General features: G+C 42.5%; 1 protein-coding gene across 25 annotated transcripts in view; it reads left to right on the forward strand.

The window, feature by feature from the left end:
* Positions 1-17,025, forward strand: part of EPB41L3 (erythrocyte membrane protein band 4.1 like 3) — a 128,346-nt gene that overhangs the window by 46,646 nt on the left and 64,675 nt on the right. For all 25 annotated transcript variants that reach the window (XM_026661244.2, XM_026661294.2, XM_026661262.2 and 22 more), the window contains one exon: positions 949-1,146. In XM_026661244.2, coding sequence (XP_026517029.1) covers positions 949-1,146 — 198 coding nt within the window. The remainder of the gene's footprint in view (positions 1-948; positions 1,147-17,025) is intronic.

The following is a 17,025-nucleotide window of genomic DNA, read 5'->3' on the forward strand; positions in this document are numbered from 1 at the left end:
AACTGAGCACTATATTTGCAGGCTTAGATCACTTGGCATGTATCCGGCCCTAAGTGCCCTCTCCCCTTCAAACAGAATAAAGAAGGAAAACTAATGTTTGGGAGACCTTTTTCCAGGAGATTCCTCAGGGAAAGATCCCTGCATTTAGGTGGAATATTGTGGTGATGCAGTGTGTGCCGTACAGTCTTGTGCACTACCAGTGTGACGCAGGACTGTTTTGGTCTGAAAGCAGATTAAAGCTTTTGGACAGATTTGATCCAGTCTCATGAAGGCTTGTTGCGCTGAAGGAAAACAGACTCAGAGGATTAAATTGTGATGAATTTCAGTGCTGCTGGCTGCTGATTATATTGAATTTGTTCAGAGCCAAATCAGATGTATTTTTTTTCATGGTAGTGAGATGACTAAAAGATTAATATTTTATACTTTAGCTTAGGTATTACTATGCTTTTGTTGTCAAAATTTTGTCTGGAGGCTAGCCAGGGGCACAACTGGTTATAGAGGTAACCATTACTGGAATGGAGCTTCAACTGATGTAATGCATTTACTATTAAAGGTGGCTATATGAAGGTTAGAGTGGCTCTGACAATCTGTTCCAGGGGAAAGGACCACAATCAATATTGCATCATAACAGCTTTATAGATGTCTCAAATGCTGACCCAGGGATAAGCCTAAAATAATACTACTGCAGTGGGTTTTCCCAGCCATATATTTATCTTTCAAAGTGGCAGTTACAGGAAGTCACACAGTTGTTTTATTGACTAAAGCAGGCTTTCCCAAACAATAAAGATGAAGTACTTTTTTGTATGCTGCAGCTGGGTAACTGTTAGTGGTGAATAGTCTCTCCATAAGATGAAAGCCAGTTGTGCATTTTGATTCTGAATGGCTGCATTGTACAGCCACTATTTTAATCTGAAATTGAAACTTAATCTTCCCATTTGCTCTTCACAGGTCACTGACAGAGAACGGGAGTTTGCTGCTGCTGCTGCAAAACAGCTGGAATACCAGCAGTTTGAAGACGACAAGCTCTCTCAAAAATCATCATCTAGCAAACTCTCCAGATCTCCACTAAAGATTGTTAAAAAGCCGAAAAACATGCAGTGCAAAGTGACGCTCCTGGACGGCTCTGAATATGGATGTGAAGTGGAGGTAAATTGTTATTTTCTCTCTCTATTTTGCTTTATCTGTTGTTCCCTGTATATCCTAATTCATTCTATTGTGGAGAAAAGTTCTTCTACTAAAAAACCGAGTAGACTCAGGGGGCAAGATTTTCAAAAATGGGAGCCTAAATCTAGATCCCAATAAATGGTCTGGTTTTTCACAAGTGCCAAATGCCAAGCAGCTCTCAATGTCTTCTCTAGGAGATTGAGGACTGAACTCAGTTTTAATCCACAGAGAGGGGTATAGGAGCACTCTGGAGAAGGAGCATGGGGTTCTAGATGCATGTGGCTATATGTGACACTCAGCCTGGACCACTGACAGTGAAACTCATTAAAGAAAGGGAGCCTCTGATCTCCAAGGGCTTCCCCTTTCCCGGGTCCTGTAGTTAATCACATAGCACCTGATTGAGCTAGTGCTCTATAAACAGAGTGTAGCTACCCCAGCTCGAATGGCAGGGAGAGGCTGGCTGTCCAAGACACTACCCAGTACCTGTCCAAGACACTAGCATTACCGTCTAAACCTGTCACGTACTCAGGCTGGCTAGCCCCTCCCGCCACTCATGCTGCTACGGCTGCATTCTATTTTTAGCACACTAGCTTGATCAGAGCTAGTCCGGGTATGTCTCCTTGAGCTGGAATTTACACTTGCTGCTCCATGTGTAGACTTTCCCTAAATCCCAGCAGTAGAGAGCAGCTGGCAGCTTTATAGGCAACCCAGCTTCCCTGCACTCTCTCTTCAGGCAGGCTGCCCTTTTATGTGCCATGTCAGTGCTCCCATTGCAACCCGTAGGCCTCACGCAGGAGCCATTTGCTCCCTCCACCCAGCATGGATCCTTTTGGTAACTGAGAAGTGTGTGGTAGGGAAGAGAAGCCACCAGGACAGAAGAGGACGGGGAAAATGAGACAGTAAAAGTGTGGAAGAAGGTGAAGCAGGGAGAGGGAAGAGTAGAGATAGAATAAAAATGGAAAGCAAAATCTGTGAAAATATGTAGAAAAGAAAAAGTTCTGATGATGGAGGGAGGGGAAAGGCTGGAGAAAAACAGCACCAAAGAGAAAATGGGGGAGCGGAGAGAAGAAGGTGAGATGTGGCAACCACACCAGGGGAGGATGTGAGGGGCCCTAAACGGTGAAGCAGCCATTACTCCATCACAAATTTTGGGGCTATAATCCAAAAAGGTTGGGAGCCACTGTTCTAAAGGTAGAAGGGTGCTGCTGCATGTGGGGCCAAATTCTGAAGTTCTTACACAGTTTTCACTCAGTCTTGACTATTGATTTCAACGAGGAGCGTTGTTTGAGCAAGGTCTTCAGAATTTTATTCATGACCATGCTTTAAAATTTGGAGCAAAAGTATTTTTGCAATGCCAAGAGCTTAGCTGTAAACAGCAGGTGTGATTTATTACATACATAGTAACTTGAAAAATATGCTATCAAGTACATTTTAGTTTCATTGGCTGAGTACTCTACAGTTTCTTTCTAGACTAGCAATAGATAGCTGGTGTGATACGCTGCTGTGACATTACCACTAATCTCAGATTGTTGCTTTACTTTTTGACCTCCAGACCTGTTTTTATATCTGACAGCAAATAGTGTGGAAACCCACACATAGGTACTTGCTTTAATGGGAAGAGTTGAACTTACTGAAGTCTTAATCACTTAGGTGGAAAATCGAAGTCACTGTGTGGAGTGCAATCAAGCAAATTTCACTAGCTAGATGAAAATATTATGAGTAAGACAAGTTTTATGAGGACATAGGATGAAGTAGAAGGAGAAATTTATTAAGTTAGACTCTGATTTATGCAAATAAAGTAGTATGAATAATGTTTTCTTCTAGGAATTTCTTCTAGGAATTTGCACTCTTTCTCCAAATATGTACTGAATGTAAGTTGAAGAGTCAAAATGCTAGCATATAGATGTCATTGTCTTATTGCCTGTCTTCTTTCTCTCCTATAAGTCTGTATGATTACTCAATGTCTGTCCTCACAAAATGTCCAATATCCAGTATAAATTGCACTATGATTTATGAACTCAGATAACTAAAATATCCTTTATTCATAATATTCACTATCGTCCAGAAATGCTTTTGTCTGTCCAAAAATTATCCAACTTAAGTGGATAGCACTTCAGCTGTTACATGTGTAAGGATATGTAACTGCATTCACCAAAGCAGATGTTAGTACAGGTACTGGAAAGGCAAAATTAAACACATTTGAGAGGACCAAAGTTCCACTGCTTTGCAGATTTGTACATGTGAATTTGTGCACATGGCAGACGACGATGTTGGCATTGCAGTCCTGTATCAGGCCTTCCTACCAATATATTAAACTATCAGCATGTTTGTATATTAAACTTGTGCTTTCTCAAGCCAACTGTAGGCTTCTGTGCAGCGCTCAAGAATGCATGGTAGATCCCAGGAGAGTCTAATTTCTCTGTGCAAAAGGTTCCGCTGCTGGCACAACTGATCTGGCAAGGGAAGGATATGACATCATGCCAAGAGGAATAATGCCTCTTTAACTCTATACACTGACCTCCCGAGAAGGGTTAGTTGGCCAGGGAGACTGAGGAAAGAAAATGAAGAGATCTCAGGAGAACTCCATGCCTCAAATAGAAGTGGAGGGAAAAGTTCCTGTGCAGCAGCTCTGGCTAGCAGTAGAGTTATATGGCTGATCCAAAGAGACTATAGCATAATGATGATAAGGGATAACCTCACCTGTCACATCTCCAAAAAACCCTATCAACATTTTAAGGACAGCCCCAAAAGACAGAACTTATTATGTTCCTGGGCGCAGTTATGCTAGTTCCATCTTGGTAAGCTGAACACTAAGAGATCAAGGGGAAAAGCCTAAAAAGTCATGCATGGATGTGATGTGAACACCATAAAAACCAGATGCTCTTTTAGAAAAATATACTCAAAGATTAAATGCTGAAGTTCCTTGTGCTTCTGTCCACTTAATTCCCTCTTACAAGAGGTGTAGCGTTCATTTTTAATTTTTAAGGCAGTGAGCCAATGTGAAATGTGGCAAACCACCAGCTGTTGACAGAAGCATCACCATGTAGTAATAACCCCATCAATGCTATCGTGTTGAATGCATCATGTCCCATCCCAAAAGGGGCCAAGAGGAAGCAAATTCTCAGAAAGTTAGAATCCCAGTCCTGAGTTACAATCACAGCTTTGCCAGTCACTCCTTGTGTGGCCTTGTGCAAGTCACTTACCCTTTAGAACTGCATTCCCCAGACTGTGAAATAAGGATATTATTTCGCTACTTGACTCTCTGAGGACTGTGAGGATCAATTAGTTAGTTGTAGAGTGCTTTACAGATGACAAGCACCTTATGAATGCTAAATATTAATATTATTTAAAGCAGTATATTGCTCTCAGGTAGAACACATCCTACAGCATATCGGTTATGTGCTCATCAGGGTAATAAGCTGACAGTTAAAATTGCACACACTCATCGAGTCAGACACATCAGAAACAGGTTTTACTAATCCATTATCTCCTTGCCATTCTCTGTATCATCAGTCACACCCTCTTCTTCCATTATTACCGCGTAGGAGTCTTCACCTCCTACTAACTTACCTTTCTGTCTCTCTCAGGCTTCCATTATTTTGTATTACACCAGGATACTCTCTTTTGATAGTGCTCCAATGCATATTTGCAAAGAACTCACCTTGAGAGTAACAGTGGGCAGACCCAAAGTCTCTGTAACGTGGCTTGTATTCACAGAGAAAAAATTCTAAGACTCAGCTGAAAACTTCCTCTTTTGGTCCTCCAGCATCCCTGTCTGTGGTGGGTTTTTTTTTCTGGCCCAGGAATATGTTTCATGGCATGAAGGCATTCCAAACCAGAAACAGACAAAAATAGGTCACAAAACCTCCTTTTTGTTCTGCGAAAAACATAAAACAGTAGGTTCAATGCCACAAACTCCACTGCGTTTTTACATTATGAATCTACTGAGGGTAGCAGTTGGCTTATGTCTAAGGATGCCTTTCTTTTGAGGTCACAGAGACTATGTGTAACTGTAGATGGGGAAGGGCACATATTTTGAACCCAAACCCCCCACCCCCAAAAGAAACAAAAATATAAACCTGGCAGAAAACTGGGTGGGCACATGACCCAACGTCCTCCCTCCCCTCGCGTCACCTCTGGAACAACTACTACTAGAAGAGCAGAAGTCTTTATTCATACATTGTTCCTATATATACAATACAGTTGTCATTGAAAACACAAAACGATAAAAATAAAAAATTAGGAGCTACTGTATGTTTCCTGTAAAGGAGTTCCATGCCAAAAAAAAGTCTTGGAATTTCAATCTTTCTAGAGTCACTGGCTCACCGATCAACAGACCTCCTCTCAGATCATCTGAAGTGTCTACTCATGGTGAGAGTTCCAGCTTATATTTTGGTGCAGCTATTGTCAATTAAGGTTAAAATCCTCACCTAATAGTTCAGAAAATACAACTCCTGCCGATAAAATAAACTGTGCAATAAAGAATTATTGGTCTATGGAAGACTTGAAAGAGTGGTGGAAAGGACAAAAAAAGGATAATGTGAGGACATAAATCCCTTCCCAAAACAAAACAGCCACTGACTTGGAATACACTACAAGTGCAGCAGAAGTCACAGAAAGCATGCAATCTGATACAACAGTGAACACGAGCAGCTGTATGTAAAGTATGTGGTATGTAGCACATCTAGCAGCACTACAGAGGTAGAATACCAGGCCCAAACATGGTGAAAAAGTGATAATAAACTCTTGGGAGAAGGAATAATCTCACAAATGCCTGAAGAAGGAAATGAAGAAGATTGACACCTAGAATGGGCTGAAGATAGCTCATGAATTGCTGTGCTTTCTAGGGAGATTACAGACAGATGAGTGAAATGAAGCAGAAAAGGAACAGGTCCATGGTTCAAATTGTGAAGGATTAAAGTACTTGCCAGTTATGAAAATCATGAACTTGTCATATTTAGAGATTGAGTTGGAAGGATAAGAAAGAAAAGACTCTCATTCAGTATTGTTAGATATACAACTCAAGGACTTGCTCTGTGGAAAAGGGAAACCTGAGCTAATCCAGTTGAATGAGAGACAGAGACAAATTTTAACCTCTAATGGGGAGATTATAGATGAAGAAAATTGTAATTATTTTTGTTTGTCAGACTATGCTTCTTAGAAAGATTACTGCATCAGCTGTATAGTCTGCTAAACTAAGCATCCTAAAGAGAGAGAATCTGTTTTTCAGCATCTCTAATGTAAAATCACAGCCCAAGAGGAAAGGAATCCATCCAGTGCTGTACCATTTCAGAGCTTGATTTATGAATAAGCAGTACTCAAAGTACAATTGTCTTAGACTTTATATTCCCCAGGTTTTGAATGTGAAAGATTTGCTTTGATAAAATGATGTTTCATGTATTATGGAAATTATCTCAATAAATTAGCTCAATTTAGAAAGTATTTCTGCATTTGAGTGCAAAACTGATATCTAGATATATATTTTTGTGCATGCAGCTGCAGTGTTCTCAGACAAATTTGAATGTTCATGTGCACAAGCTTACAGTAGGTGAAAAATGTTTTTTTGCTTACAAAATTTGGGACCCAAGTTTTATGCCTTTTTGAGAACTTGGTCATTTGTGTTTAGATTGTGTTGAACAACGTTTTTGCTTAAGTGGTTTTAATATCTATATATACAGTTAGACGACTCAATCACGTTGGAATGAATTGCTTCATAATATGTAAAATGATCAATGACAGTATTAGATATTACAAGATTTATGAATACAAAACTAATCCTCTAAGGCAGGGGTAGTGAATAGGTGGACCACAAGTCAAATCCAGGCAACCAGATGCTTTTGAATGGACCCCAAGATCTTTTTATTTACTTCTTATCTTTGTTGTTATTTTTTTATAATTATTATTTTCTCTGGAGTCTGGACCTTGACTATACCTTGACCAAGAAATTTGGACCTTGACAAAAAATAATTGACTACGCCTGCTCTAAGACCTGATCCTGAACCAGTGTAATCAGTGGAATTGTTGTCAGTGACTTCAATCAGTTTAGGATTTGGCCCTAATTCCAAAGGGCATTCTATGGGAGAAGAGTCTTTCTCTCAAATATACATATGACATCATCCCCGAAATGTGGGCAGGCATCAGTGTCAGATGTCTGAGTATCAAGTGAGCTGTCTGACACTTGGCAGGGCGGCTTATCCTGCTCCACCGAGCAATGCAGCATAGTAGTCCTGCAGTGTGTACCACCAGCCTGTCAGTGATACTGCTTCTTGCTCTTTGATGTAATCCCATGGTAAAGATCAGGATTGATCATAGAAATTAAATTAAATGCATCGTACCTCAACGATATTGTCAGGTCAAAAAAGGCGCTGAGTACTATTTCCACCAATCCTTTCTCACCTTGGAAAAAAGCCCAATGGGAGATGTCCTCCATTCTTTCTCAGATTACTTGTGACAAGAATCAGAAACCTGATCTGATGAATACATCCAGGACAGGGGTTTGAGTCCAAACTAATCCCGCTGAGGAGAAGAATCCTAGAGCTATGTAATCCTCTAGCCAAGCAGTGCAGAAATCAGTTAAGTAAACTTCTTGGTCTCAGGCCTGACCTGTACTTTAAAGAGCCCAATATCAAAAGAGATCCAGAACTGCACTTTGACAATATATCCCTAGATTTCAGATCCTCTGAAACATTGAAAGTGAATTCTCTGATTCAGGGTTTCCTAAAATGAGGAAAAATGAATATTGTTTTTCCTTCTGAGCTCCTCCAGCTTCAAGCAGAGCATTTCCAAGTGAATTCGTATAAGAATTCTATTTCCCTTTCCCCTCCCCCCATTTTGGCTTCTATTCGACAGGTTGGTGCAACTTAGCTGGATGCCCTGGAATCTTTTAATTATCGACCATTCCGTACAGATGGTCTAATATGGAATGACTTCCTAAAACAGACTGTTGTCTGTCTTCATGGCTTTTGCTCTAAACCTATAAATGTGAGTATTTACAGACAGGGGATAACCAATTTCTTGAATGAGCAGAAAGATACAATCTACTAGGTCAAAATAAATGGCAGAATATTTGTTTTATTTTCAAAAGGCTCAGCAGTTAGAGCCCCCTGAGAATTTATTCTTCATCTTCAGTCCTGTATCTTTGAGTTTTACCAAACAGGTAGAGCCCTGCGCAGATACACAATCCGCAATCCGCAAAAATTATCTGTGGATTTGCAGGGCTCTACACTGGGGGCCAGGCTGAGGCTCTGAGGCATCCCCTCCCCTGCCAGAGCCCAGTCGGAGAGAGCTGCGTGGGCAGCTGTGGGGAGCCCGTGCAGATTCGCGGACCCTCCACCTGCTCTTGGCCAGGCAGGGAACCCGGGGGGAGCGAAGACACGGCCGGGGGCTGCTCTCAGTCCCCCGCCCCACACTGCAGGCAGGTGGAGGGTCTGCCACAGCTCCCCACGGCTCCCCAGCTGAGCTCCATGCTGGCCTGGGAGGGGGGGAGACCTGTGGAGCTGCCCAGGGGCTGTTCAGTCCTCCCTGCCCAGGGCAGGTAGAGGGTCCGCGAATCCGCACGGGCTGCCCACACGACTCTCTCCGACCAGGCTCCAGCTGGATGGGGATGCCTCAGCCTGGCCCACAGTGTAGAGCCCTGCAAATCAGCAGATAATTTTTGCGGGTCGCTGTGGGGAGCTGCGGCGGACCCTTCACCTGCCCTGGGCCGGGGCCCGAGCTGCTCCCCGCCCAGTGTCCTGGGACCCAGGCTCCGCACAGCTGCCTGCATGGCTCTCCCCGACCCAGCTCTGGTCAGGGGGGCAGCTTGGAGCCACAGCCCGGCCATAATAAGAGCCGGGCGGGCGGCTGTGCGGAGACTCCGTGGACCCTCCACCTGCCCTGGGCGGGGGGCCCAAGCAGACCCCAGCCCAGAGTCCCTGCCCCCCGCCTCTCTGCCCAGGGCAGGTGGAGGGACCCAGGCTCCCTACAGCTGCCAGTGCAGCTCTCCCCAATCCAGTTCTGACTGGGGCAGGATCGGCTCGGAGCCGCAACCCAGCCACGATAAGAGCCGGGCGGGCAGCTGTGCGGAGACTCAGCGGACTCTCCACCTGCCCTGGGCATGGGGCCCAAGCAGCCCCCCGCCCAGGGCAGGTGGAGGATCCGCACTGTGGTTCCTCACAGCTGCCCGCCCAGCTCTTACCGTCAGAGCCCTGCGCAGATACAAAATTTGTAACCACATCCGCGCTGCTATCCGCAAAAATGGTCCACGGATATTAAGCAGATACCCGTGGATTTACAGGGCTCTACAGACAGGGTTTCAGGAAAGGAAAACAAAAGTTTCCATGGTAACTATTTCTGTGGTCTCTACAGCATTAAATAAAGCAAGTTGGGTTATTGCCATATTATTTTGATATTCCATAGATAAGTTAGATAACTGATATGTCAAAGACCACTGTTAGTTTTGTCCCTCACTTTCCCCCAGGACTGAATCTTTCTTTCATCCAGTTCTTTCAGTCAACTTGATGTTCCTGGGTAATAATTGGAAGAACATGTCGACTCTATGTATTTATTAAAAATGTTCTATGAGAAAATAATGAAAACCCCACATCTTAACACCAGAGGTTTCCCCCGGTTCCCCAGGCAGTATAGGGAATAGCTCAGTGGTTTGAGCATTGGCCTGCTAAACCCAGGGTTGTGAGTTGAGGGGGCCACTTAGGAATCTGGGGCAAAAATCAGAACTTGGTCCTGCTAGTGAAGGCAGGGGGCTGGACTCGATGACTTTTCGGGGTCCCTTCCAGTTCTATGATATAGGTATATCTCCATATATTATATTATATTACAAATGTTCATGCTTAATTTGAAATGAAATTAGAGGTTTTATGTTCAAACATGTGTCTGGCCAGTTACATGATTTATTAGATATCTGGCATTTCTCAAAATAGTATCCTAAAATGAAAGGGGTATACTGGAATAAACAGATTATTTGTTCCACCAGTGCATGGTGGAATTCCTATTTGGGAGACATACTTAAGCTAGATAAATAGTGCTTCGCATATCACAGAGGCATATTATATCTCCTTCCCCTTTGAGAGAAAGTTCTTTAAGTGGGAGTATATAGATCCTTTCCAGGAAGAACTAGACAAGGTCAAAATGTCATCTAGTCCTAAAGGACTATCACAGGGTAGATTTCAAATGTATACAATATGCAGTCTCACTTTTTCCTTTACCACCATTGCAAGTAATTAAGAGGCATGGAAAAGAAAACTTGGTAACTTACTTTAGTGGCACCTGTATTTGTTTTTCTGCATTTTCCACACCCAGCTCGTAATACTACTTTTGGATAGAAGATCCCATGGAGATTATTTTCTTTACTTGACAAATGGGTGTAGTACTTCCCTTACCTCCCAAGGAGTTCATGAGGCTACAGATCCATTAGTGATTGTGAGATGCTCACATACTACAGTGATGAGAGCCATACAAGTAGACAGATACATTGGCCCTCTTGAGGGAAGGAGAATATGGTGCCGGTATACAGGAGCTCAGGAAACACTGTCTCTCTGAGGCAGAATGGCTCTGTATTGCCTCCAACGCAGGTTGTGCCTAAGTGGCATGATCTATTCTTTTGCTATAGTTTTGGCTTTTAGGCTTGTTTAATAATGTTGAACTTCCTACATGTGCTGAGGGAGCATACTAAAGGGGAAATTCCAAACATGGTCTCTTACACACAGCATATACACTAAACTTATTGCTGGATACAAGAGGGAGTTTTTACTGTCGACTGAGTCATCACTTACAATTAAAGCAGCTTTACAAAATGAGTTTTGGTTTTGGGGGGTTTTACTGACACATCCTTGGTAAGGAGTGAAAATGTAACTGGATTGAGAAGCATCATCATATAGAATGTTTTCTTTCCCCACGCTCCCTAATTAGGGCAGACTCGGATTATCCAAGGAATTCAGCTAAGGCTATGTTATCTGACACATGTCGGTAGGAGGCTTCCAAGCTTCAGTGTGCTCTTAATAAATATAGTTATACATGCAACTTTGCTGGCTTTCTATCTAAAGTTACTGTTTCTGAATATAAATACTTAATTTCAAAAGCAGAGTATTCTAGAAATCAGTAGCTGGGCTGTGGTATTTTCCAGCTTTTTCCTGTTTCCTTCCACTCAACGAACAAGTTGGAAATGAGCTGATGGAGGGAGCCTTGCTACCCTCTGAATAATGTTTTTGTTTGTGGCTCACCGTGGAAATCCAGATCTTATGGTACAGCTTGTAGATAGACCCAAGTAAGACTTGGAGAGGATAGACTGCTCCACCATCACTTTGCATCTCCTGTGCAAGGGCAGCCACAGATGCAGTCTTGCTTTGTCCTCTGCATGAGAACTGCTCCTTGCTAGCAAAGAAAACTAAGCTCCTGGAGAGCTAAGGGAGTTAGGGGTAAGGCAGGGTGATGCCTTCCTTCCCATTCACTCTGCACAAGCCAGCAGAACTTGCTTGATGTACAAGGGAGTATGTGCTGCACCTTGACGGAAAGTTGCCGCAAGGGCATCCCCTCTGCATTGAGGAGCACTGCAGGAGGCAATGTGACTTCTGAAATCCAAATGCCTCTGTTACTTCTCCTGATTGTGGCTAAAAGCCACAGCAGAGCTTTACGTGTCCCTAAAATTGTTCCATGGGTCTTTGCCCAGGTTAACCCTTAGCTGTAGATTTGTCATTTGTGATTGCACTGTAGACTAATACTGTATGTTTCTCCATAAACTTTGCTCCAGACCACCCCTTTCAGCTTCTTAACATGGAAAGCAGTGTGGTCTAGTGAATAGGGCACTGGACTGGGGGTTCGAAGACTGGGGTTCCTGCCTCAGTTGCTCACTGCCTATTTGACCTTAGACAAGTCACTTCTCTCTGTGCCTGATTCCTTTCCCACTCCAAATTTGTCTTGTCTACAGAGATTATAAATTCTTTGGGGCAGGGACTGTCTGTCTCTTACTACATGTTAGTACAGAACCTAACACAATGGGGACCCAATCTTGGTTGAGAACTGTAAGCACTACTGTAATATAAATAATCAAACCTATCCCCAGCATCTGAAGTGTCCTGTTTAACCTTTCCTCTCCCCCACCAAGTAACCTAACTTGTAACTAAATCCCAGAAGCTAAAGCCTCCTGCTACTTCTGAACCATCTACTCATTTCCATACTGATTCCAGTTCTAGCTACTCCACCCCAGACCTTTGATAAGAGTCATTATCCAACCCTCCCAGATGTCTGATTTTCCTGCCACCTGCCCAAATCACCCTGCCGCTGAGCCTCCCTGATGTCTCCTGGCACATGTCCTACCCCTCTTCTCAGTTGCTGAATTGCCCTTCTATCCATTCCCCTTCACCCCTGAACAACCTACATTAACCTCCATCTCAGGAGTCAGTTGCTCCCATTTTCATCTATATGGAAATTACTGTTCTAAGTGATAACAGGCCATAACAAAAAATAAAAACCCCACACCCATTTGTATCAGCTTCTAAAAACTTTAGCTGCCATATGTATATAAAGTCCTAATGTGTCAGCTGGGTAACTCTCCACTCAAACCCAGTGCAATGTTCTCTGGGTTTTCAAACAAAGGCTGTATCTACTTGCTTAGGGTGTGATTACCAGCTCACATACACGTACCTGCACTAGCTTGATGAGTGCTAAGGTGAATATAAATGGTAGTGGAGTCGCTTTTAACATGGGCAGCGGTGGCTCAGCTTAGCCTGCCAAGCACAAACCCACCGGAACCCCATGGGTACGTACTCAGCACTGGTAAGCCATGCCACCACTGCCTGTGCTGCTGCTGCTATTTATATTCACACTAATGCTCATCAAGCTAGAGTGAGTATGTATTAGCAAGCTGGGAATCACACCCCATGCTCATAGTATAGACGTAGCCAAAAAACAACAGCGAATATTAAAAAAATACATAGTTCAAGCTATTTTTCTTGACAGCTACAGGCAGTGAATGGTGTGATTATTTATAGAGGAATCTCAAATCTAAGAACCTGAATGCCACCACCGCCTGTTCCATTGCAGAAAGTGTCTGTCTGTGCTTTAGTTGCATTATGATTCCCCCCCCCCCCCCCCGAGTGACAATGTAGGTCAGGGATAGCTCCATGGCTATGAAATTCAAATGGCAAGATTAGACATTAAATCATTTTGTATTGACTGGAGATTTCTTCCTATTGAAAATAAACAAAAATGTTAACAATACAACAGACAGATGCTATAAACTAGCCCAATATGTAGTGCTTGATTACTCTTCTAATGCAGGAAACAATCAACTGTCTTTATGGCAAGTTTACATCAGTGAATCCTCTGCATCATCTTGCAACAGATCGACATCACAAATGAAAGGTGGCATGCAGCACTGGAAAGAGGAGAGTTTGCTGATGCCATTTAAGAACATGTGGAATGAGGAAAATGTCTACATTTATTATGCCAGTTGGAAGGCATTTGAACCCAATAGATCCACCTAATTACTGCAGAATTTTTATGGAAGTATCTAGTGTTGATTTAAAAAAAAAATCACACAATTTCAGAAAAATACCTTGTACCCCAAGACCATTGTACGTAGCTAGTTTTATCTCGATCAAGAAGCCTCCAGATGTATTATATACAGGAGCGTAACAAACATACTGGATATTTAATTCATGCTTCAGAAATATTCTCCTGATACATTTGTTGTTTGGAATGCCCAAGTACTGGATAATTATCACATTGGACAGTAGAAATGATGGGCTACTATACATTTAAGCAGCTGGCATGCATGTGTCTCTATGGCTTGTTTCTGCTCCCATGTGCAGAGACACATACTCTTCAAATATTTGTTTATTATTTACATATTTCCTTTTTGATGCTTTGGATTCCAGTACACAAGTTATTCTGAGATGTGCATTTTCTACAAAAACATGCAAATTCTGTGACCCAAACCAATGTATTCAGAGCTCATATAATGCTAGGTCTAGTGTGATCTCTGCTGCTGATGTAGCAGGCAGAGATCCTAATTTGGTCCAATTCCAGAATCGGGACTAGGTCACCAATCTTCTTATCAGGATTTAGCAATCCTTTTTTTTTTTTTTTTTTTTTTTTTTAGATTAGTGCTGGCTTTTTAGAATTGTGAGCTCAAACAGTATTAAAGAAGGTTGTCCCCAATAGAAACTGTGTCATGTTATACAATGTCACTGACATTTGACCTATACATGTTACTATAGCATAGTACATACATACTTGAATTAAGCACTTCAGAATCTAGGTCAGATATTTTCAGGAATGGAAAGGTGGTTGAAGGTGCTAGATACAATGAATGTGAAGGACCTTGTATACTATAGTAGCATAATACACAGAAGAATTAAATGAAAGCAAATGAACACCCTTAATTGTACATCAAGATGATACTTTCCAATCTGTAATAAGAGTTTTATTTTGTATGAGGCATTAATTTAAGTTTGACCCTATGTGTAGCACTGAAGTAATTGGAGATAGAGTGGAGTTTTTAGTGTAGCAAATACATTTCTTTAACAAATAATTTCTGTAATGCAATTCTTTAGTGTTCAAGATATGTATCTTTTAGTCAGATATATATATCTTACTGACTAAAAGATACATATCTTGAACACTAAAGAATTTATATATATAAATAAAATATGCACTGATCCACTTAAAGAGTGAATAAACAAATGGAAGTACTGCTTGCAGTGTCTGTGTGCAAAAATAATACATATATATTTCTCCTAAAAACCTTGATTTTTTTTTTAAACCCACAATTTTTATTAAACTAAATCTTTTTGAATGGACCAGTCCTCAGTGATTTCTCATACCCAGTTAAATACTGTCCAGTGAATAGATTTTATTCTGAGGTGCACTTTTCAACACCTACCAGTGGATTTACAGTCAAAATTCTTAGTGCACAATCAGTGATAACTATAGTTAAAATATTTACTTGAAAAATTAATGTTCATTTTTAACTACCATAAAACTGATTATTCTCTCTTTCTCTCTCTCTCTCTCTCATTTTATGATGAATCTTTTCAGATTAGGAGCCTGAAAGATTGGCAGAAAGTTCTTTATACATGCTGTGTAACTGGTTGTAAACTGAGCTTAGAATTTTATGCTGGTCCAAGAGAAGCACATATCTGCATAAACATTTATTTACAGTAGTCTGCATATCTGTTTGATTATGAAACTGAAAGGATAACAGTTGCAGTAGAAAGAGACAGGTGGCTCAGTGCTTATATACAGTAACTCCTCACTTAACGTTGTAGTTATGTTCCTGAAAAATGCGACTTTAAGTGAAACGATGTTAAGCAAATCCAATTTCCCCATAAGAATTAATGTAAATGGGGGGGTTAGGTTCCAGGGCAGCTTCCCCTACTCTGCAAGCACCAGAGGCGGGGGGTTCAACCTTCAGCCCGCCCACTCCTTCCCCCAAGCCCCCACCCTTGACCCACCTCTTCTTCCCCTCACTTCCTCCCCCCCTCTTTACTTCGCTCGCTGCGTCCTGGCTCCTCCCCCCTCCCTTCTAAACACCGCAAGCCAGCTGATTGCCGCCTAGGGGAGGGAAGGGGGAGGCGCACTGAGTCCTCACTCCTCTCCCCTCCCTTCTGCCCGGGGCAATCAGCTGGCGTGCCGCGTTTGGGAGGCAGGGGAGGGAGGGGGAGCCTGCGCACCGAGTCCTTGCTTCTCCCCCCTCCCTCCAAAACGCTGCAAGCCAGCGATTGCCGCCGGCAGGAGGCAGGGGAGGGAGTGGAGGTGCGCCAAGTCCTTGCTCCTTCCGCCTCCCTCCTGCCAGGGCAATCAGCTGGCTTGTGGCGTTTTAGATGCAGGAGGGAGGGGGAAGGAGCGAGGACTCGGCGCGCAGGCTCCTCCTCCCTCCCCTGCCTCCCTAACGCGGCAAGCCAGCTGATTGCCCCGGGCAGGAGGGAGGCAGGAGGAGCAAGGACAACATTAAGCGGGACAACTTGAAGTGAGGAGTTACTGTACTTCAATGTGATTACTCATGTGTAAAGGTATACTTGACTGCCTCAGACTTTGCAAGATGGCAATCTGAATTTTGATTTAGTAGGCTTTACCACTTTATGGTAGAACATTAGCATGATTTCTTGGATTTTAAATTTTTGGTGACTGAGTAGTGAGCTATTTATAAAATGTTTCACATAATCCATTGGATATTTCTATCAGAATGCTGTATTTTCCAAGTATGTCAAATTTGGGGTTAGGTACCCCTGAGGTAACATTTTCACAAAGCACCTCAGAGACTTAGGAACCTAAATTCAACAGTTCAATCACATTTTAAAAATTCTATGCCTTCTATGCTTTTAAAAATTCTATGCCTTAACCTGTAAGCGATGCATGTGCAAGCCGAAGGATCAGGCAAGGGGCACGTTTGTTAAAATTGGCTTTTGCTCTCATTTGATTTAAATAAATGTTAATATTTGAAAATATGAAGGCATTATTGGGAGTAAGAAAATAACTGTTTTCCTTTAACGGTGTGCTGAATTGTGTAGGTATTCTATGTGTGTGTATATATAACACACATGAGTGCAGAATCCAGTTCAGGGTCTCTGCCCTAATATTCAAAACTCTCCATGGGATTCATTGGCCATAGCAATCTGAGAGATCACACCAAGCGTCCCAGACCAGAATATCTCTCGACAGCTACATTAACCAACAGGGGATAGCTTATACGTGCAGGAGACAGAACTTTCACAAGAGATGGATCTTGAGCAGTGGGGCTGTCTTTTTCAGCCTGAGGGCTAAACCTACTTCAAAAAGGTCAAGATGCTCCATCAGTACTTTGGGGTAGATTCTCTGCCCTATTCTGTTCCCTTGGCACTCTTCAGATGATAAAAGTGAAATGGA

Source organism: Terrapene carolina, unplaced genomic scaffold (genome assembly GCF_002925995.2).
Source record: "Terrapene carolina triunguis isolate 2854851 unplaced genomic scaffold, T_m_triunguis-2.0 Scaffold58, whole genome shotgun sequence".
Lineage (NCBI taxonomy): Eukaryota > Metazoa > Chordata > Testudines > Emydidae > Terrapene > Terrapene triunguis.